This window comes from Mauremys reevesii, linkage group 7, assembly GCF_016161935.1.
Source record: "Mauremys reevesii isolate NIE-2019 linkage group 7, ASM1616193v1, whole genome shotgun sequence".
In the NCBI taxonomy this organism is placed as follows: domain Eukaryota; kingdom Metazoa; phylum Chordata; order Testudines; family Geoemydidae; genus Mauremys; species Mauremys reevesii.
This window is the reverse complement of record NC_052629.1, coordinates 429,962-452,793: the sequence shown is the minus strand read 5'-3', so window position 1 is coordinate 452,793 and position 22,832 is coordinate 429,962. Positions and strand designations below refer to the sequence as shown.

At 51.1% G+C, this 22,832-nt stretch overlaps 1 protein-coding gene across 6 annotated transcripts in view; it reads right to left on the bottom strand.

Annotated features, from left to right (window-relative positions):
- Positions 1-1,280: 1,280 nt before the first annotated feature.
- CPN1 (carboxypeptidase N subunit 1) overlaps positions 1,281-22,832 on the bottom strand; it is a 35,210-nt gene continuing 13,658 nt past the window's right edge. For 3 of the 6 annotated variants that reach the window (XM_039482743.1, XM_039482748.1, XM_039482747.1), the window contains exons 4-10: positions 21,445-21,633; positions 18,577-18,688; positions 14,438-14,577; positions 13,963-14,062; positions 11,973-12,029; positions 3,956-4,074; positions 1,281-1,528 (exon numbers count right to left, since the gene is read on the bottom strand). In XM_039482743.1, the coding sequence (XP_039338677.1) occupies positions 1,397-1,528; positions 3,956-4,074; positions 11,973-12,029; positions 13,963-14,062; positions 14,438-14,577; positions 18,577-18,688; positions 21,445-21,633 (849 nt within the window). In that variant the 3' untranslated portion in view covers positions 1,281-1,396. The other 3 variants (XM_039482744.1, XM_039482749.1, XM_039482746.1) reach the window with 3 other exon arrangements.

Below are 22,832 nucleotides of genomic sequence, written 5' to 3'. Positions count from 1 at the left end.
CATATAATGCTATTCATAACTGGACTAAGTTCTGCACTAAAATTCATTAAGTTGTTTGCCACCGCTCCTCTTATTGGAAGGCTGTTCCTTGAACCTCGCTCATCTATTGGTTAAAAAACTTCTTTTAAATTCCAGAATAAATTTACTCATGGCCAACGTATACCCATTGGGTTCTTGTGCCAACATTGGCCTTTAACTGAAATAGTTCCTCACCCGACCTGGTGTTTACCCCCCTCCTGTATTTATCGAAAGCTATCCTTTCCCCTCTCAGCCTTCATTTTACAGGACTAGACTAGACAGGCCCAGCCCTTTTAATCTCCTCTCACAAGATAGATTCTCCATTCCCTGGTTCATCCTAGTAGCCCTTCTCTGCACCTGTTCTGATTTGAATTAATCTCTCTTAACAAGGGTGACCAGAACTGCCCAATATTCCAGATGAGATCTCCCCAGTGCTTTGTACTATGACATGAATACTTCCCTATTTCTTCTGGAAACACCTCACCCCATACATCCTAGGATCACACTAGCCTTTTTAACATTGGTGGATCAGTCATCCCCATGGGGCAATGCACTCTGGGATGTCCTACTACGTAAAGCGCTGGGAAAGAGAGAACCGGCCAAGCCAGGAACACAGACACAGTTTGAGTGTCCCATCCATACAACAAAAGAACAATTACACGAGATCTGGCTACAGGGCCAATGAACTCTTAGCTGCTGGGGTCACTAACCAGGGTTAGTCAGACTGTTCATGGGCACAAACCATGTTCGGAGTCGGCCATATCACTAACTGCTTTCAAACAGAACCACCAGCCTGGCCTTCCCTCAGCTTCAGGGTCCCCACCTGACACCAGCCTCCTTGGGGCTCAGACTAATAGTCAGACCCACAGCGCTAGAGCCAGGATTCATGCCATAGCCTGCAAGTGCAATAGCGTTCATCCACTGGTGTCACAAACCCAGCGTCTGAACCTGGGTGCTGGAACTAGGGGTGCTGGGGGCACTGCTGCACCTCCTGGCTGGAAGTAGTAATAACAACCCAAATACATGCTTTCAGCACCCCTGCTTCCTAACAGAATAGGGTCTAATCATTACTGTTTGAACCTCTAGTATGACCTGTGGAGACCAGTCCAATGGTAAAGGGCCCAGGTATGTGTCCGGACAACACACAGACCTAGAGATGTAGGAGACAGAGAGACTGACTGGCCCAAGGGCTCTCAGACTCAGACTTCTGCAGCTCTTTATGAATGAGTTCACTATTTTCTCAGGAGTTAAATATTTCTGCATTTAATAAACTAGGCAATTTGGGCTTGTTATGCTGCGTTAGGACATTCACTTGCTGGAGTTCTCGATCTCAGCTGCTTCATAGGACTCCTCCAGTTCTTGGCCGATTGCGCCATCTTCATCTCTGTGTCTTCTTACGGGCTGCTCTCGGCACTACCTTCTTCTGAAGGGCTTTGCTGCTCAGGCTGGTGGCTGGGGCCTTTTTTTCCATGGGCCCCTTTATTGTGTCTTGTTTGAGCTGGAAATGGACCTGGCATGAAAAGGAAGAAAAACATGTCTCTTTCTGCTCATCTCTCGCTAGCTGAGGCCTGGAGAGAGGTTGCCAGGACAGAGTTCTAGCTTTCAAGGCTGAGACAAGCAAAGCTGATAAGGGGCATGCTGTGACATGACAGGAACAAAGTGCTCAAACCAGCTAGAACCTGATTTTCCACTGACAAACCTATGCTGGCAAACAGCTACATTGCTAATGCAGAACGCTCCCAGGGCACCAAACGCCCATACTTCTTTGAAAGGAGACCTGCAAAGGGGAAACAACTCGTGTGACTTTTTCTGCCTCTCTGTGATGGACGCACAAGGCCAGACAGATATATTTTGAAGGGTCTTCCCATCCCTCCGCTTGTTTTTCACATTAGAAATTTAGGTCGCCTCCAGCCTAGCAGATTCTATGGCAACAGGTGACCTAGCGAAATAATGTCACCACTAGAGTTGAGAAAGTGAAATGTGAACTGCTGAGAGAGGACAGGATTTCAGCTGAGCTCTTTAAAATTCTGGGGTTTTGGGTGTGTGTGTGTGTGCGCGCAGGGTTTAAACACACATTTAACTTCCAAGAGTAATGAAGATTTTGGAGCAAGAAAGTCTTTGTTAAAGACTTAGCACATCACCCCTTCAGTCAAGGCGAAAGAGATTTTGAAATATGCATTGATGAGACCCCAAGAACTCTTCCAGGGAAACCAGATGTGACCAGACCTACTATTCCTAGCACACACAATAAGCAGGGTTTTTTAATAACTTCCAGGCTTCTTCATCACAAAGGCACAAAAAAGGCACAAGCCCAATTTTTTAAAAGACAGTAGCTATAACTCCTTCCCCCAGGAGGCAGACGAGCTGAGCAGAGTGCTGGCCGATCGACAGAGAGATAGGAAGAATATATAATAGTGAATAGTATTAATGGTGGGGGGAAGTAGTGATTTCACTGAGTGCTATGGGGACTAACACTTATAACCTGCGGTGCAGCAGAGCAGCCTCATGACAGCTCCTATTACACCAGGAGACAAAACACCTGCTGAGGCTGTGGAAATTCCACAAAAATCACCTCCCCCCAAAGCCACTGGTGATTTCAGAGCATTTCTGCTTTTATAGTTACAGGTTCCCAGGCCAGAAGGGACCATAGTGATCGTCCAACCTGACCTCCTGAACAGCAAAGGCCAGAGAATGGCCCCTGAATAATCCCTAGAGCAGAGCTTTGTAAAAAATTCAATCTTGATTTCAAAATTGTCAGTGATGGAGAATCCATCATGACTCTTGGTAAACTGCTCCAATGGCTAATTTATTTTTGGAGGGAGGGATAGCTCAGGGATTTGCACATTGGCCTGCTAAGCCCAGGGTTGTGAGCTCAATGCTTGAGTGGGCCATTTAGGGATCTAGAGCAAAATCAGTACCTGGTCCTGCTAGTGAAGGCAGGGGGCTGGACTCAATGACCTTTCAGGGTCCCTTCCAGTTCTATGAGATAGGTATATTTCCATATTATTATATATTCTCACTGCTAAAAAGGTTCCCTTTGATTTCCCATCTAAATTTGTCTAGCTTCAACTTCCAGCCATTGGATCATGTTATACCTCTCTCTCTCTCTCTCTCTCTCTCTCTCTCTCTAAAAAAGAGAGAGAGAGAGACCGTAATCAGGTCACCCCTTAGCCTTCTCTTTGTGAAGCTAAACAGATCGAGCTCTTTGAGTCTATCACTATAAGGCAGCTTTTCTAATCCTTTAATCATTCTCATGGCTCCTCTCTGAACCCTCTCCAATTTATGAATATCCTGCTTGAATTGTGGGCGCACTATTCCAGCAGCAGATCTCCACACTCCCTGGCCACATCACTTCCCAGAGCAGTGTGGTACGTGGCTGTGAGCACATGTCCCTGCCTCACCCTGACAGAGTTCCTCTCAGAGAGGAGTGAGGCCCCTGCTGTGGGCTGAAAATATCTTTGGCCACAAAGCAGGAAACAAACTATGCCAGGCCACTGAAACCATGGGTCTCACCTACCCCACGGAGCAGGACTGCCTCTGTCTGTCCCAAGCCACGGCTCTGATCATGCACCAGGGAGCAGACACCCCCCTCTAAACTTAACTCACCCTGACAAGAAGGGGAAGGCTGTGGGGAAAGGTACCTGGCTGGCAGGAGTCTGGCCCAGCCAGTTCTCTCCACTGCCGAGAGCCAGAAAAATACAACAGCCCCACCCAATGCCCTTGGTCACTTGTGGTTTCTTTGCTCCCTGTTTCCATCTGCTGGCAGCAGGGAATCACAGCCCAGGCTGGATGGCCAGAGACAGGATCTGCACTACACATCTCTCTCCTACCTCTGCCTATCACTGCACCATGTGACCCAGCCAGCAGAGTGTGTCGTCCCCCCACCGCCCCATCTCTCACTCAGTTTGAGATGTCCTGATTATTCAGCACCACTCACCAGCGAAGGCCCGGCTGGGCCAACTGTTACTGTCACCGTCTGTGGTCGATACCCATCTGCTGAGGCAGTGATGGTGTAAGTGCCAGGCAGCAGCAACCGGAAATAATCTCCCTGGTCACCTGGAATGAGAGAGAGCAGCAGCCAGAGTGCGCTCAGTCAGAGGCACGGGAGCCAGAAACGTTCCACTTGGTCCAGTCTCACTCACCAGACTTGCCCCTGTTGTGCCTCACCTAGGGCTCTGTCCTGGCTAGTTTACATGTGTCACATGACAGCACTCCCACCCCTCCCACACACTCTGCTCCCATGCATCCAGACAAACTGCCCATCACCCCAGAACAACCCCACAGCGTGCAGGGACTTACCAGTGAGAGTCGATTTGAAAAAAGCGCTGGGATAAGTGCACTCACCTAGCCCAAATATAGGGGGCTTTGGTTTACATTTGTAAGAGTTGAATAATACGGGCATAGCTTGAGAAAGACTCACTTCCTTTCCCCTCCACACCCCACACAAACCCCTTTGCCGGTGCTGCTCAGTCTTGATTAGAGCTGGGTACAATTTTTGGATGAACTTTTGTTCGCCAAAAATGCCAATTCAGGTTCACCAAAACATTTCAGAAATTTATGTTGAATTTGCCAAACAGTTCTGGTCAAACAAACCCAGGACATTCAGAACTGACCTCTTCCACCTGAGCTATCAGAGTATATGGAAGGGAGTAGCTCTAGCTGCTCCATTGCCTGCTTCCCCGATGGCCTGTGGGAACCCCCGGGAGAACAGGATAGGAGCTTTACTGGCTCTGCCTGAATCTCGGGAAGCTCCTAGCCCTCCGCCTGCACAGCCACCTGGGCAGCCCAGGAGAGGAAGAAAGGGGAGATGCAGAGAACCGACATCCTGTTATGGCTCTCTGATTCTCTGCTCCGGTCCTGGCACAGACAAACAACCTGGGGGTTGCTCTAACTTGCACCAGCTGGCAATGGTCACAGCACATTCCAACCATTCCCCTTCTTCACTTTCTGCACCAGGGGTTGCAGGGAATTTGATGTGAGGCCAGCTATGCTGGCTCAGTGTTCAGTGGAGACTCCCCCAGTTGAAGGAATCCTCAGCAGGGCACTTGTGGGTGGATTCTACTCTCTGCTGCAGCTGGCCAGCACCAAGGGAGTGGATCAGGCAGAGTCTTGTCTGTGGCCCCTTGTTCTTTTTGAAATAATACATCTGCCGCCCAAGCTGAAAAATCAAACATGACAGTCCCTAGAGGTGACAGGACACACGCTTTGCTACTGGCTTTATACAGCTATTTGCCAGACACAGGGTATCAGGATGCTTGGGTTGTGTTCTGACTGTGAGAAGAGAGTGGTCTTGTAGTTGAGGCAGGGGATACATGCGGCACACCATTTGGCATGCTGGAAGAGTAATATGGTGCAACACAAAATTTCCAATAAGTTCTTGGAACATACTGGAGACTTCCTCCGGGCCCTGGGGGTGCTCAACCCCTGACTCTGCCCAAAGCCCCACTGAACCCCTTCCCCCAAGCCCCCAGTCCACCCCACCTCTTCCTGCTCTCGCTCCATCCTAGACCCCACTCCCACCGCTGCCTCTTCCCACCCCATTTCGCCCTCTCCCCTGAGTGTGCCCTGTTGCCGCTCCTCGCCCTCCCCACAGCACCTCCTGCACGCCACAGAACAGCTGATCTGCAGCGGGTGGGAGGTTCTGGGAGGGAGGGGAAAGAATTGATCATCGGGGCCACTGGCGGATGGGAAGCTCTGGGGGGGGAAGGGGAGAGCTGGCTACTGGTGGGTGCTGAGCACCCACTAATGTTTTTCCATGTGTGCTTCAGGGCTGGAGCACACACGGAGTCGGCACCTATCTGGCACAAAATGTTGTCCCAGCTACACTACGAAATTAGGTCAATTTTATAGACGTTGATTTTTTAGAATTGGATTTTACACAGTCTATTGCGTATGTCCACACTAAGCACATTAAGTTGGCGGAGTGCGTCCTCACTACCGCGGCTAGCATTGACTTACAGAGCGGTGCACTGTGGGTAGCTATCCCACAGTTCCTGCAGTCTCCGCTGCCTATTGGAATACTGGGTTAAGCTCCCCAATGCCTGATGGGGCAAAAACTTTGTCGCAGGTGGTTTTGGGTACATGGCGTCAGGTCCCCCTCCCTCCCTCCTTCTGTGAAAGCAATGGCAGACAATTGTTTTGCGCCTTTTTTCCAGGGTCCAGTCCACTGCCTGCCTGGATGATCAGAACCTCAGGCATGCAGTGGGCTGGAGCCCCAGACTGGCAGCAGGCTGAGCGGCTCAGCCTGCTGCCAGTCTGGGGCTCCGTCCGCTGGCTCCTGCCAGCCGGGGTCCCGCTCAGCTGGCAGACCTCAGTGAGGTCGATCGGGGTGCCTGGACAGACATGGCTATTCTCCTCCTAGAGCACCGAATGGGAGTGACTCCAGGTCATTCTCTTCTTTAAGTTTCGTCTCATGGAGATTCAGTCCTGCCTGGAATATCATGCGAGCTGGAGGCTTCTGCCTCAGGCTGCTCTCCCAGCCAGCAGCCCCGCACGGTCGCACCCAGGGGCGGCTCCAGGCCCTAGCACACCAAGCGCGTGCTTGGGGTGGCATGCCGTGGGGGGCGCTCTGCCGGTCGCCGGTCGGGCGGCTGGTAGGCAGGCAGCCTTCCGCAGCATACCCACAGAGGGTCCGCTGGTCCTGCGGCTCCGGTGGACCTCCCACAGGTGTGCCTGCGGAAGGTCCGCTGGTAAAGCCACGGGACCAGCGGACCCTCCGCAGGCACGCCTGCGGGAGGTCCATTGGAGCTGCGGGACCAGCGAGCAGTAGAGCGCTCTCCGCGGCGTGCCGCCATGCTTGGGGCGGCAAAATGTCTAGAGCCGCCCCTGGTCGCACCTACCCTAGCCTGCCCCTTGCTCCCATGGCTCATGAAGTCTGGACAGTAGTAAGGAGCAGTTCAACTTGTGGAATGACAAATCCAGAACGAAGGATTACATGCTATGGGCCACGTTAAGGTTATTTCTGAGTCCTAGATAGCATTTAGTCCCTATAAAAGGCTTCATGAAAATTTTCCCCCACCCTAACAAAAAATGTTAATTTATCAGAGCAGCTGAAAGGGTAAGGAACCCAGGACTATAACTTAGAGAGCTTCCATATTATTTAACTGATAACTGATATAATTCAAAGTAAAATTTCACAGCGTGGTCTGTTCCAAGACTAAAAATGCAGGAGAGGAGTCAGAAAACGGAACAGTGACCTGTTTCTGCCTGGTTTCGAACTGAGGATGTTTCACATGTTAGGTGAATGTGATCACTGCTACACTATAGGGCTTCTCTTTTTTTACCACAGACTTTGCTGAATGCACAGGCATGTTTTCTCTAGCTACAGAAGCTACCTAATGCAATGTCTATATCTATGGCCTTCCTGCTCACAAAGCGGCCATGCCCTGCCCAAGGCTGACACAGCACGGAGTGCATGTGACACAGCAACCTGGCTCAGGCAGGATCGCTAGCGAGGCATGATACTTTTGCCATTAAGCAAACACAGCAATTCTTTCCTGGTCTCTGCCGCTGAATGGCTCCATGCATTATGCTGTGCCCTGTCAGTGCAAGAGGACTGCATGAGCTCAGAAAACATGTCATCACGAGTGCATTTTTTTGGCCTTCTAAACTGCGATAACCTCAGGGACAGAGATGATAGGGGGAGCTTAGAAACATTCTCGGGGAACTGCACGGTCACCAGTGCTGCTGAGTTTGCCACGCTAGCCAAACAGGAAATGAAATTCAAAAAGTTCCCGGGGCTTTTCCTGTGTACCTGGCTAGTGCAACTGAGTTCAAAGTGCTGTCCAGAGCGGTCAGAACGGAGCACTCTGGGATAGCTCCTGGAGGTCAATATCGTCGAATTGCATCCACGCTACCCCAAATTCGACCCAGCGATGTCGATTTCAGTGCTAATCACCTTGTTGGGGAGGAGTACAGAAATCGATTTCAAGAGCCCTTTAAGTCAACAAAAATGGCTTTGTCGTGTGGACAGGTGCAGGGTTAAACTGATCTAACGCTACTAAATTTGACCTAAACTCGTAGTGTAGACCAGGGCAAAGTGACGGAAGTAACCAAGGGGACACCTATTTTAGGCCTGATTCAGGCCAACACAGAGGAATTGGTAGCAAATCTGAAGGTAGAAGCCAATTTGGGTGAAAGTGATCATGAAATGACAGATTTTATTATTCTAAAGAAAGGAAGGAAGGAAAGCAGCAGAATTAGGACAGTGGACTTCAAAAAAGCAGCCTTTAACAAACTCAGAGAACTGGTAGCTAAGGTCTCATGGGAGGAAAATCTAATGGAAAAAAGTTCAGGAGAGCTGGCGGTTTCTCAAGGAGACAATATTACAGGCACATTTGAAAACTATCCTGATGCAAAGGAAAGAGGAAGAATAGTAAGAGGCCAATATGGCTCCACCAGGAGCTCTTTAAAGACCTGAAAATCAAGAGAACTAAGGAAATGTGGTCTATATGAAATTACTGTAAAGTGGGTGTACAACTGATTTAAAGACCATACTCAAGGAGTAGTTATCAATCGTTCACTGTCATGCTGGGACGATGTATCTAGTGGGTACTTATAGGAGTCAGTCCTGGGTCTGGTACTATTCAATATCTTCATTAATGACTTGGAGAGTATACTTTTAAAACTTTCAGATGACACCAAGCTGGGAAGGGTTGCAAGCACTTTGGAGGACAGGATTACAATTCAAAATGATCTTGATAAGTTGTCTGAATTCAGCAGGCTGAAATTCAATAAAGACAAGTGCAAAGTACTTTACTTAAGAAGGAAAAATCAAATGTACAACTACAAAAAATGGGGAACAACTGGCTAGGTGGCAGCACTGCTGACAAGGATCTGGGGGTTATAATGGATCACAGATTGAATATGAGTCAACAATGTAATGCAGTTGCAAGAAAAGGCTAATACCATTCTGGGGTGTATTAACAGGAGTGTCACGGGAGGTAATTGTCCCACTCTACTTGACACTGGTGAGGCCCTCAGTTGGAGTACTGTGTCCAACTCTGGGTACCGTGCTTGAAAAAAGTTTTGGACAAATTGAAGACAGTCCAGAGGAGAGAGACAAAAATTATAAAAAGTTTAGAAAACCTCACTGTGACAGGGATCACGCAACACTGCAGCACCTCCTGCTGGCTGTCTTGGGGATTAGCTCAGTTCACCAGTGCACCCTTCTCTGGTGGTACCTCACTGCCACCACTTTCATTCCAGGACCTGCGCCACTCCCAGGACTGCAAGATCCTCTTCAGTGACACTGCCCTCTGGCTGTGCCACACTCTGTATTCCCCCCTTTTGATGGACCTGCAATCTCCACTCAGTTACTTCCCTCAGTGGTAACTGCAGTCCATTGTCCCTGGGCTGCTTCCCATGCAGCTCCAGCACCCTCTTCTGCCCTTACCTCAGCCTGCAGGCCCTAGCAGCTCCCCCGGTCCCTGCTTGCAGCTCTGCTTCGTCCCAGGTGCTGACGCTCCTTCCTCCTGCTAGGAGCCCGGTTTTCTCCCCTCAAGCTACTGAATTCTGCTCTGCCCTGCGGCCCTTCTTATATGAGCCTGCCACCACGATTGGCTGCTCCTCTTGGCCCCTTTCTAATTGGCTGCCTCCAGTACAACCTCCCTAGGACAGCTTTTAACCCCTTATGGGCCAATGTGGGGCAGATGCCCCATCACACACCCACTCCCTTAAGACTGACCACCCCAGGGGGTGTATGACCATCCCTGCTTACCACGCAGCTGTGCCCGCAGGACGTCCCTCTCCTGCCTCAGGTTCTCTACCAGGAGGAGTAATCTTCCTCCCTCCTCCAGGGTCTGGGTCCCTACCACAGCCTGTCCTGCTCCAGCGTGGGTCCCCTTGTTCATCTGGGTCCTCTCCATTCCAGTCATCTTATCCGCCACCTCCCCACCTCCTCCTGCTGGATGTGGGAGATGGCTCTCTGCCAGGTCCTCGGTCATCACTGCCACATCCCTCTTGACAGTCTCTGACCTAGCCTTGTTCCCGGGCACCCCTTTGCTACCCTGCCTTTTCCTAGGGGGGTAGTATCTTCTAATATGGCCCTCCTCATGGCACCGACAGCCAACCTGTGCCTCCCTTTGGCTAAGGGCCTCCCATGGTCCTTCCCTTGCTTAGCTCCTTCCCCAGGGCAGTCTCAACCCCACCACTCAGGTCCGGGCACTCCCTCTTCCGGTGCCCCTGCTGCCCACAGGTCCAGTACAACCGTCCCCTCCCTCTTCTTCTCACAGGGGGGGCTTTCTTGGGCTCTATTATCTTCCCCTTCTCTGGGTGAGGTTTCCATCACCCATCCTGGTAGGGACACGGCCTTCCAGTGTCCTTGTCGCCCACAGGTGTAACATCCTCCTGGTCCTGATGCCTTGCTTCTCTGTGGTTTCTATGGACTGCCCCCCACAGCGACTTGAACAGGTACAACTGCTGCTCTGCTAGCCGGGCCATATAGGCCCTCAGGTGCTCTTGTGCCTTCTGTTGGGTTTCAAGTACCGTTAGCAGCAGGGCCTGAAGCCACCCATGCTGCTGGTCAGCCCCTTTCTGCAGGGGCAATGACTCTGGAGTCCAGTCCTGGAAGGCACAAGAACCCTCTGCAAAGAAGGCCTCTGCATACCCTGGCTCCATTTTCTCCACCTTCTGTGTCCCTCAGTCTCTCAAATCTCCGAGACAGGCACTTATCCCCACAGTCCTCTATCCTTTCCTTATGTCAGGGGTGACCATGTGCCCACATTCTCCACCATGTGTGACGGGGTACGACTCACCACTATCGTGCCTCTGCTGGAAGACACTACTGTGGCTATGTAGTCTGACCTCCTGTACAACACAGGACATCCATGTCCCTGAATTAATTCCTGTTTCAAGTCTACGAGCCTGGATGAACTAGAACAGATAGTTTAGAACATCTCGATTTAAAAAAGTTTCTGGTGATGGAGAATCCACCCCCGCCCTAAGTCAGTCATTCCAATGGTTAATAACCTTAATTGTTAAAAAACTGCGCCTTATTTCAAGGCTGAATTTATCTAGCTTCAGCTTCCAGCTGCTGGATCTTGTCATACCTTTGCCTGCTAGATTGCAGAGCCTCTATTAACAACTTTCTGTTCCCAATGTAGGTAGCTATAGCCTGGGATCCGGTCATCCCTTAGCCTTTTCTTTGATAAAGGTAAATAGACTGAGCTCCTTGAGTCTCACTGTTAGCAGGTTTTCCAATCCTTTAGTCATCTTGTGGCTCTTTTCTGAAACCTCACCAGTTTCCCACCATCTTTCCTTAAGTGTGGAGACCAGAGCTGGACACAACATTACAGTAGCAGTCACACCAGTTCCAAATAGAGGGGTAACAGAACCTCCCTACACCTATAGCTACTTGATATTCCTCTGTTTATACAGCCACAGATTGCATTAGGCCATCGGTTCTCAACCTTTTTCTTTCTGAGGTTCCCCCATAACATGCTATAAAAACTCCACAGCCCACCTGTGCCACAATAACTGGTTTTCTGCATATAAAAGCCACAGCCGGCGTTAGGGGGTGGCAAGCAGGGCAATTGCTTGGGACCGCATATCACAGGGGCCACCACGAACTACATTGCTCAGGCTTCAGCTTCAGCCCCAGCCCCGGGTTGCGGGGCACAGGGACCTGGGCTTCAGCCCCATGTGATGAGGCTTCAGCTTTCAGCCCTGGGCCCCAGTGAGTCTAATGCTGGCCCTGCTTGGAGGCCCCCTTGAACCCAGTTCGAGGCCCCCTAGGGAGCCCCAGACCCCTGGTTGAGAACTACTGCATTAGCCCTTTTGGCCACAGCATCGTGGCTGATAATATGCAGAATGACCCCCAAGTCTTTGTCAGAGTCACCACTTCCCAGGATAGACCCCCGCAGCCTGTAAGTATGGCTAACAGCCTTTGTTCCTCCGGGTATCACCTTACATTTAGCTCTATTGAAACAGACATTGTGTGCTTGTGCCCAGCTTACCAAGCGATCCAGATCTCTGTCCTCTGCGTAATCTATCACTCTCCCACTCTGTGCCATCTGCAAATTTTACAAGTGATGATTTTATGGTTTCTTCCAAGTCACTGATAAAAATATGAAACAACATATACATCTCTTCCTCCCGTAGATGCTTGTAGACCAGAGTCAAGAAACCTCTTAACCTTCTCTTGCGTAAACTAAATAGACTGATCTTCGTAAGTCTCTTCCTATATGGCCTGTTTCCAGCCCTCAGATCATATTTTGGACACCAGAACAGGACACAAGATCCAGCAATGGCCTCACAAATGTTATATACAGAGGGAATGCCACCTACATACTCCTACTTGATACTCTCCTGCTTATACGTCCAAGGCCTGTGTTCATCCTCTTAGCTACAGCATTCCACGGGGAGCTCACGCTTAGCTGATTAACAACTGTGACCCTAAGTCATGCAACACGTGTGACGTTTGGAAGGTCTGTTTGTGATTTGAACAAAAGTTCTCCAGAGAAGAATCAGAACCAACAAATCCATTTCACTTTTTGATCCATCCCAAATGTGAAGCTGCATCCACCAAGCCCATATGCCATTTCACTCATTACACGAGTTAACCTTTGTCCCTGCCCTCAAGCCAACACACACACACACACACACACACAGAGCTTTTTAATAATTTGCAGTGCTCGAGGTTGCTGCGTGCCAGACGGGGGGGGAGTGGCTGGAGGGCTTTGCTCATTTTGCCCTTCCTGACTCTCAAAGGGTTCTCACCTTTCACCACTGTGAGGTTCACTAATTTCCCACAGTGGGCTGTGCGACATACATCACTGCCTGGCTCACCATGTGTGACACTCTGCACCCCGTATTTACCATGGCGACAGGATTATGTGTTGTTCACAAAGTTAAACTGATACCTCACAAAGCATAAAGTCTGAATCTGCTGAGTATTAATATCCTGTTAAATTGTATGTGCTATCTTTGTATCTAGAATTATGAAGTTTTGCCATGTGTCTGTTACTGAAGTATGTAGTGAAGTTAAAAACACCCCTATGCCGGTTTTCGGGTACAACAATGCAAAGGCCAAACAGCGTTAATGGCCCACTGAGGAAAATACACATACTCACAAGGACTACCCCAGGAACGGGGTACAACAGAAACCTCTCAGAGATAGCACTACACAATGGGGACTGTTTAACTCGGGTCACAGCGCAAGATCTTTCTAGCAAGATGGAAGAAGCTATAAAAGGAGGAAGTGGCGTCACCAAGGGTCCTTACTCCCCCTACAACACAGCACCTGAAAACACCTAAGGAACAAAGACTGAACTGGGGAAGGAGGTTCCAGGTGGGGAAAGAAGGAAGCCTGCCTGTGAATGGAAGCTTGGTGGACTGTTTGTACTATCTAGAGGACGAGATACTGCTTGATTCAAATCTGGTCTAGTGTATAGGATTTAGATTGAATTTTTGTTTATTTCCTAGGTAAGCTGCTTTGATCTGTGTGCTCATTACTTATAATCACTTAAAATCTATCTTTCCGTAGTTAATACATTTGTTGTACATTTTTTTTTAACCCAAAACAGTGCGTTTTGCCAGAAGTGCTTGGGGAATCTGCTTGGGAACAGGAGCTGGTGCACTGTCCTCTCCACATTGAGGGAGGTACGGACTGGGTCATACATTTATATTGGGCAGCCTTTTGACCAGGACAAGACGGTACAGCTCTGGGGTCCTAGGCTGTGGTGCTGGGGAGAAGCCTTCATGTAACTGCAGCTGGGTGTGTCCCTGCCTGTGTAAACGTTTGTGCAAGTGCAGGACTGGGAGCAGGTCTGCAGCTTGTCACAGCAGCACAGTGTGAGAGGGAGCCCAGGCTGGTGAGACAGAGGGCTCAGTGGTACCCCAGTTCCAGGTTGCACCCCAGGGGGCCCGTCACACTGTGTTCCTCCCAAATCAGGCTAAACGGGCTGTTACCAAAAGGGTCAGCAAGTTGAGGGATGGGCAACGCACCGGAAGTGACATCATGGCCGATCCCATTGACAGAAATCACAGCACCTGCAATCCCATTGTTGTTCTCATCGGACACCAGCCCTTTGATACCCTGATGAACCTGCAGATAGACAGACAGTCACTCACTCCTGAGAGCTGGAGCCTCTCTCCCTGTCAGGGTCCTATCAGGCCCAACTGGAGCAGGAGAACAGAGCCCTGGTGATACTCCATTCTCTCTGCCTGCCAAAGACCTGTAGCTGGGCTGGCTTTTCTCTGGCTAAGCCACGGCTGGGGGGAGCAGTATTGCTGGAGTCTCTCAGTGCTGCCTCCAAAGCATCAAGAGAGGGAGCCCCAGGGCCTCCCTCCATGTTCCCAGCCTCTGCTGGCACCCCCCACCATTGCATCTCTTCCCCCTGCAACGCAAAGCAGGGGGGAGGGGCCAGGGATCTCAGCCCCACATGAGGTTGGTATCAGGGTCTATGTGTGGCCTCTTTACCTCCTCTAAGTAGGTGATGAGCGCCTCACGATTCGCGAGCCACTCCTTCTCCAGGTCCTTTTGAGGAGGAAATTTATCGCAGCTCAGCTCCAGAGTGATCTCGAAGCAGTTGGTGTAAAGATAATTAAAGTCCTGCATGCCTGAGAGGAGACAAGGAGAGGTTGTGGCCAGGCCCAGAGACATGTCATGCCCTCTCCTCCAGTACAGCCCCCGCCTCTGCCTCCTTCCCAAGGACACTCCCCTTCTTCCCCCCCAAATATATGGCCCGCCTCTTCTGTCCTTCATTATAATAATAATGGAGATATACCCACCTCCTAGAACTGGAAGGGACCTTGAGTCCAGCCCCCTGCCTTCACTAGCAGGACCAAGTACTGATTTTGTCCCAGATTCCTAAGTGGCCTCCTCAAGGATTGAACTCGCAACCCTGGGTTTAACAGGCCAATGCTCAAACCACTGAGCTATCCCTCCCCACTTCCCAGCAGCCCTTCCCATATCCAGTCCCCCAAACACCCCCTCATCTCCCCGGCATTTGCCTCAAATCTTTCTCACAGCCCCTCTCAGTGCTGCCTCTCTCTATCCTCTTTGCAATCAAATTTTCCCCTCCTCTACCACAATACCCGCCAGACGGGGCTCTCCGGAGCTCTGTGCTTAGGAGCTGCATGTGCCTCTCCAAGTGCACAAGTCACAGACCAGACGGAAACATTATGATAGTCTCATCTGACCTCCTGCAAAGCACAGGCCAGAGAATTACACCAAATTGTTTACATTCTAATTAGATATTCAAAATGTTATTCTATTAAGTTGAATAAATGTGATATGGCAAACAGGTACCCAATCTCAACAGTTAGCATTTCTTCTAAAACATGGTGTTATGCAAGTTCTACCTTACTTTGCCTATTATGGGGGAAAATAATAAATTAAGAAAATAAGTTGTTATGGACAGAGATAAAATGTAGGGTCAGATTTTGTAAACCCATTTTAAAATGAAGATACAATTTAGGATGTTTTTATGAGTTAGAGATGTCAGCTTCAAAACCAAAATTAAAACCATTTGTGCCCATAAATCCTTTACTTTTACTTTAGTGCTTTGATGTATTAAGGTAGCATAATGAAATTTAAAAAAAAACATCAAGTCCTCACTTCAGCAGTCTTTCAAAGACTTGGAACATGAGGTCACAGTAAACTGACACAGCCTCATATAATATCTCTTTCCCAGTCCTCCAAATACTGGGGCAGACCTACAGGGAGAACTTGGTATTTACATAAGAACATAAGAACGGCCGTACCGTGTCAGACCAAAGGTCCATCTAGCCCAGTATCTGTCTACCGACAGTGGCCAATGCCAGGTGCCCCAGAGGGAGTGAACCTAACAGGCAATGATCAAGTGATCTCCCTCCTGCCATCCATCTCCATCCTCTGACGAACAGAGGCTAGGGACACCATTCTTACCCATCCTGGCTAATAGCCATTTATGGACTTAGCCACCATGAATTTATCCAGTTCCCTTTTAAACATTGTTATAGTCCTAGCCTTCACAACCTCCTCAGGTAAGGAGTTCCACAAGTTGACTGTGCGCTGCGTGAAGAAGAACTTCCTTTTATTTGTTTTAAAGCTGCTGCCTATTAATTTCATTTGGTGACTCCTAGTACTTGTATTATGGGAATAAGTAAATAACTTTTCCTTATCCACTTTCTCAACATCACTCATGATTTTATATACCTCTATCATATCCCCCCTTAATCTCCTCTTTTCCAAGCTGAAGAGTCCTAGCCTCTTTAATCTTTCCTTGTATGGGACCCTCTCCAAACCCCTAATCATTTTAGTTGCCCTTTTCTGAACCTTTTCTAGTGCTAGAATATCTTTTTTGAGGTGAGGAGACCACATCTGTACACAGTATTTGAGGTGTGGGCGTACCATGGATTTATATAAGGGCAATAATATATTCTCAGTCTTATTCTCTATCCCCTTTTTAATAATTCCTAACATCCTGTTTACTTTTTTGACCACCTCTGCACACTGCGTGGACATCTTCAGAGAACTATCCATGATGACTCCAAGATCTTTTTCCTGATTCTAAATTAGCTAAATTAGCCCCCCATCATATTGTATCTATAGTTGGGGTTATTTTTTCCAATGTGAATTACTTTACATTTATCCACATTAAATTTCATTTGCCATTTTGTTGCCCAATCACTTTGTTTTGTGAGATCTTTTTGAAGTTCTTCACAATCTGCTTTGGTCTTAACTATCTTGAGTAGTTTAGTATCATCTGCAAACTTTGCCACCTCACTGTTTACCCCTTTCTCCAGATCATTTATGAATAAATTGAATAGGATTGGTCCTAGGACTGACCCTTGGGGAACACCACTAGTTACCCCTCTCCATTCTGAGAATTTACCATTAATTCCTACCCTTTGTTCCCTGTCTTTTAACCAGTTCTCAATCCATGAAAGGACCTTCCCTTTTATCCCATGACAGCTTAATTTACGTAAGAGCCTTTGGTGAGGGACCTTGTCAAAGGTTTTCTGGAAATCTAAGTACACTATGTCCACCGGATCCCCCTTGTCCACATGTTTGTTGACCCCTTCAAAGAACTCTAATAGATTAGTAAGACACGATTTCCCTTTACAGAAACCATGGTGACTATTGCTCAACAGTTTATGTTTTTCTATGTGTCTGACAATTTTATTTTTAACTATTGTTTCGACTAATTTGCCCGGTACCGACGTTAGACTTACCAGTCTGTAATTGCCGGGTTCACCTCTAGAGCCCTTTTTAAATATTGGCGTTACATTAGCTAACTTCCAGTCACTGGGTACCGAAGCCCATTTAAAGGACAGGTTACAAACCTTAGTTAATAGTTCCGCAACTTCACATTTGAGTTCTTTCAGAACTCTTGGGTGAATGCCATCTGGTCCCGGTGACTTGTTAATGTTGAGTTTATCAATTAATTCCAAAACCTCCTTTAGTGACACTTCAATCTGTGACAGTTCCTCAGATTTGTCACCTGCAAAAGCTGAACCTAAAAACCTAAAAAACCCCAAACTCAAAACTTTCTGTAAAAAGACAGACATCTTCATTCAGAAAATGAATATTCAAGTACTATGGTTAAGGTCAATAACATATTGTCAGTTTGAAGCTTGGAAAGTTACTTGTGCAATTCCCAACACAATTTCATTTGCTAAATGTTTCAGCAAACTGCATTATAAAAAAGCATTATAGCTGACAATAAAGTGAAACATTTATCACACATAGTTGCTAGATGCCATATTTTACTTTATGCATCCTTTTGTGCTAAGGAATATTAATCGCTGGCTCAGAGAGCTCCTCGAACAATTCTTTTGTGCAAGTTTTTGTGTCCTACAGATCAGAAAATGTTTAATTTTAGCGGTTGCTGTTTAACATCCTCCCATGTTACTCTCAGAATAAACTATTTCATTATCAGCGCAAGCTGTGACTGTGCCATCCAGCTTCTTCCCAAATACAGAACAGAAATGTTATCATCCCTAGTTAATAATGGACCTATACCATTGCTAGGTTGTCTTCTTCTCCTAATCTATTCTTTTAAAATACTTCTTGATGTCCTTAACCCTACTAGACATGGTATCCATGGAAAATCTAACTTCCCTTATCAATTGTCAGCACTCATGATTGGCAGTGTACAGCCAGTGATATCAACTTTTTCCATTATTATTTGTTGTTGTTTTTAATTTTATTGCTGCTTGTATGTCTTGTCACTTCCACATTGTGGCCCCCCCCATCTTCATACTCAAGGTTTGACAGAAACGAGTACTCCTGAGTACCCAGATTCTGGGGGATTGGTCATCACTCACTGAGGGTGCACCGTCATATCCCAATACCCCTTTCTTAGCCATTATCTCCACATACTGTCTCACCATCCCTTAACCCTGTACCCTCCCCATAGCCATTACAGCTCCGCATTCCCTCCCTCAAACCATAAACTCCATACCTCTTCCCCAGCTATGACCCTCTCCCCCCGGCCCTGCTCATCCCTTCCCCAACCCTGGTCTGTCCCACTACCCCCTCTGCAGCCCAGACCTCCCATATCCTCACCTCTCCCTCTCCTGGTCCCTCTGGACCTTCCTCCAACTCCCGGTTCCCGCTCCCCCAGCCCTTACCCTTGCTGAGAGAATACCAGGAGGCCCCATTGGTGATGCCATCTGCAAACTGTTCTCCGCAGGTTGGGCTCTGGTGCATCGAGTGATGGGCGTAGGAATAGGCTTTGGCCAGCTGCAGAGAGAGCATGAGGCTGTCACAGCGCTGGCTTCGCCCCTCTGGCCCATGTCCCTCAGTCTGAGTCTGCTCCCATGTACACTAGGGACAAGCAGGAGCCCCTCCAATGGAGCTAAACCAAGTGAGAGACAGCAGGCCCAGCACAGCCCCACCACTGGTCTTCACACAGACACCCCCCACACCATCATAGGAACCTGCCCCCAGCCCTAACCCCCTGGGCTCAGGAACCTGCCCCCAGCCTCTCTCCCAACAGGGGAACCTGACCCCAGCCCTGACCCCATGGGCTCGGGAACCTGCCCCCAGCCCTGACCCCATGGGCTCGGGAACCTGCCCCCAGCCTCTCTCCCAACAGGGGAACCTGACCCCAGCCCTGACCCCATGGGCTTGGGAACCTGCCCCCAGCCCCTCCCCCAGCAGGGGAACCTGACCCCAGCCCTGACCCCATGGGCTCAGGAACCTGCCCCGAGCCCCTCCTCCAGCAGGGGAACCTCACCCCAGCCCTGACCCCCTGGGCTCCGGAACCTGCCCCAGCCCCTCCCCAGCAGGGAACCTCACCCCAGCCCTGACCCCATGGGCTCAGGAACCTGCCCCCAGCCCCGCCCCCAGCAGGGGAACCTCACCCCAGCCCTGACCCCATGGGCTCAGGAACCTGCCCCCAGCCCCTCCCCCAGCAGGCGAACCTCACCCCAGCCCTGACCCCCTGGGCTCAGGAACCTGCCCCAGCCCCTCCCCAGCAGGGGAACCTCACCCCCGCCCTGACCCCCTGGGCTCCGGACCCTGCCCCAGCCCCTCCCCCAGCAGGGGAACCTCACCCCAGCCCTGACCCCATGGGCTCAGGAACCTGCCCCCAGCCCCTCCCCCAGCAGGGGAACCTCACCCCAGCCCTGACCCCATGGGCTCAGGAACCTGCCCCCAGCCCCTCCTCCAGCAGGGGAACCTCACCCCAGCCCCTGGGCTCAGGAACCTGCCCCAGCCCCTCCCAGCAGGGGAACCTCCCCCCAGCCCTCACCCCCGGTGCTCAGGAACCTGCCCCCAGCCCCTCCCCCAGCAGGGGAACCTCACCCCAGCCCTGACCCCATGGGCTCAGGAACCTGCCCCCAGCCCCTCCCCCAGCAGGGGAACCTGACCCCAGCCCTGACCCCATGGGCTCAGGAACCTGCCCCGAGCCCCTCCTCCAGCAGGGGAACCTCACCCCAGCCCTGACCCCCTGGGCTCAGGAACCTGCCCCAGCCCCTCCCCCAGCAGGGGAACCTCACCCCAGCCCTGACCCCATGGGCTCAGGAACCTGCCCCCAGCCCCTCCTCCAGCAGGGGAACCTCACCCCAGCCCTGACCCCATGGGCTCAGGAACCTGCCCCGAGCCCCTCCTCCAGCAGGGGAACCTCACCCCAGCCCTGACCCCATGGGCTCAGGAACCTGCCCCCAGCCCCTCCTCCAGCAGGGGAACCTGCCCCCAGCCCTAACCCCCTGAGCTCAGGAACCTGCCAACAAAGCCTATGGAGAATTCGAGCTGGGGGATGCCGTTGCACAGTCGCGTGGGGTTGTCCCATCCCTTTCCTGGGGTTTGCCGCCCAGTGAGAGCCCTGACAGGTGGGGTCGGGGGAAGGGCTCTGTTGCAATGTAAATTCAGTCCAACTTGTAATGGGAAATCCAGGACAGCGCTTTCTGATTGGAGCCCGAGCGCTGGCTCTCACTGCCATAGCAATAAGATCCTGCCTCTTCAGAAAGTAACCCTTGGAGGCCAAGCTCACCCATATCTTTTTGAAGGAGGCAGGTCAGCCTGAACACTCTGTTTACCCCTTACGGTCCCTGCTGCTCCCTACCCAGACACAAGAGCCCGTAGGAGCAGAGAGGAGCAGTGTCTCCTGTCTCTGACAACAGACAGACCTGGAGGAAGGTGCAAGAAAGCCCATAATGGACATTTATGGAATAGCCAGCCCCTCGGGCAGTTTCTTCCAAGGCCCCAGGAGGCAGAGGTTGGGTCTGACCCCGGAAGCAGGAGATTTATCGTCCTGATACGTTTTTATTCCAGCTGTGGAGCCTGGATTCTCTCTGCTCAGTGATCACTGATCAGCAGTAAAACGACCCCTCCGTCTGCACAGGCTGACTTGGGAAACATGGTGGAAAGTCAGACATGACTTCAGAGCACACACCAAACTGCAGGTTACCGCAGTGCAGGCCCGTCAGACCCTCTCCAGAGAGGTGGGTGGGGCAAGGAGGAGGAAGAGTAAAACTGATTAGTTGGGGGCTCGTTAGTGTCACACAGAGCCCAATCCTGCTCCTGTTGAAGCCCCCGGGAATTGAGGGTGCTCAGGCCAGCTTTGGCGGCTCTCAGCACTTTGCAGACTCAGACCTATAGAAAGGATTATTGCACTGATAAGGAGAGGCTTGTGCCTAGACTTTCCCGTGCATGGGAAATGGGCTGGATTCATTCATGGTGCAAACACCATGGACATCAGTGGTGTTTATACCAGGGATGTATTTAGCCCAACATCACATGTCATCTTATTGCCTATTTCAAAGAGCTTTTTGCAGATGATTAAAAACAAAGGCTGGGCTAAAACTGGAACTTCTGATCCAAATCCCATCACATGTTTGTTTAGGGGCTGGGGGATCAAGGTGGGATAGTCCGGATTCAAATCCCAGACCTAAATCCTCAACCCCTACAGTCTGGTTCAGATGCTGAATGAAGAAGAGCTGATCTTGTGAGGTCTGACATGTGGGGCCCGAGCCTCATTAGGAGCTCTCATGCACCTTCCGGAACAGCTTGTCATCAGGAGTGGGGGACGGGGTGTTGCTTTTGCGCTGATAGCCCCGGCTTCGCTGTTCCTGGGCTTTGTCGTAGGGGTAATTCGCCACTAGAGCTCCACCGTGGAGATTGGCTGAGAGGACAAAGTTGTAGCGGCTCATCCAGTGAATGACAGCCAGTGTTTCTGGCTCCACCTGCAAGCAAAGGAGATGCTGGCATGAGAGTCAGAACCATTGCAGCACTGGGCTCAGTGCAGAGTCTCTTTACTGGCTCGTGGCTAGTGCTCGGGGGAGTGGGGGCAGTGGTGAGCTGCAGCCGGTTCGCACCGGATCGCGCGAACCAATTGTTAAATTTAGAAGCCCAGTTTAGAACCGGTTGTTCCTGGAGGAACAACTAGTTTCAAAAGGGCTTTTAAATTTAATAAACGCTCTAGCAGCTCCCTGCCCTTCCCCCAGCCCCAGCTCACCTCACTCCGCCTCGTCTTCTAAACGCTCCTCCGGCTTCTCCTCCCCCTCCCCAGCTTCCCGCGAATCAGCTGTTCGCGCGGGAAGCCTGGGAGGGCTGAGAAGAAAGCAGAGGCTTCCACCAGGTGAGTTTGCACTGGGGGCGGGGGCGCCAGCGGGTAGAGGGCTCCAGGCGCTGGGCTGCCGGGCGAGGTTAGGGCCGGACCTTGGTCCCCGGGGTCCGGGCTGGGCGGCGCGGTTGCTGCCCCGGGGTCCGGTCCCCGGGGTCCGGGCTGGGCGGCACGGTTGCTGCCCCGGGGTCCGGGCCGGGTGGCGCGGTTGCTGCCCCGGCGTCTGGTCCCCAGGGTCTGGGCCGGCCGGTGCGGATCCTGTTCGGCCCCCGGGGTCCGGCCCGGCAGCGCGGCTCCTGTTCGCCCCGGGTCGGCCCGGAGGCGCGATTCCTGGTCCAGCCCCGATGTGGGCTGGGTGCCTCCGATCCCAGCCCCAGCCCAGCTGGGCCCCCAGCTCCAGGTAGCAGGGTAAGGGAGCAGGGAGCCGGTGTGGGAAGAGGGCAGGGGAGTTGGGGGGGTGATTAGTGTCAGAGGGCAGGGAACAGGGGATTGAATGGGGCAAGGGTCCCAGGGGCAATCAGGAAGGAGCAGGGGTTGGATGGGGCGGGGGCAGTTAGGGTAGGGATTCCAGGGACAGTCAGGGGACAGAGAGAAGGGGTGGTTGGATGGGGTAGGGGTCCCCGGGTGCCATCAGGAATGAGAGAAGGGGTTGGATGGGGTGGCAGGGGGCAGACAGGGGACAAGGAAGGGGGGTGGATAGGGCATAGGTCGGGGGGGGGCCTGTGAAGGAACATGGGGGGGTTGGATGGGACAGGAGTCCCCCGGGGGGGGGGCATGACCCCTCCTGGGGTGAGGAGGAGGGAACCGGTTGTTAGTATT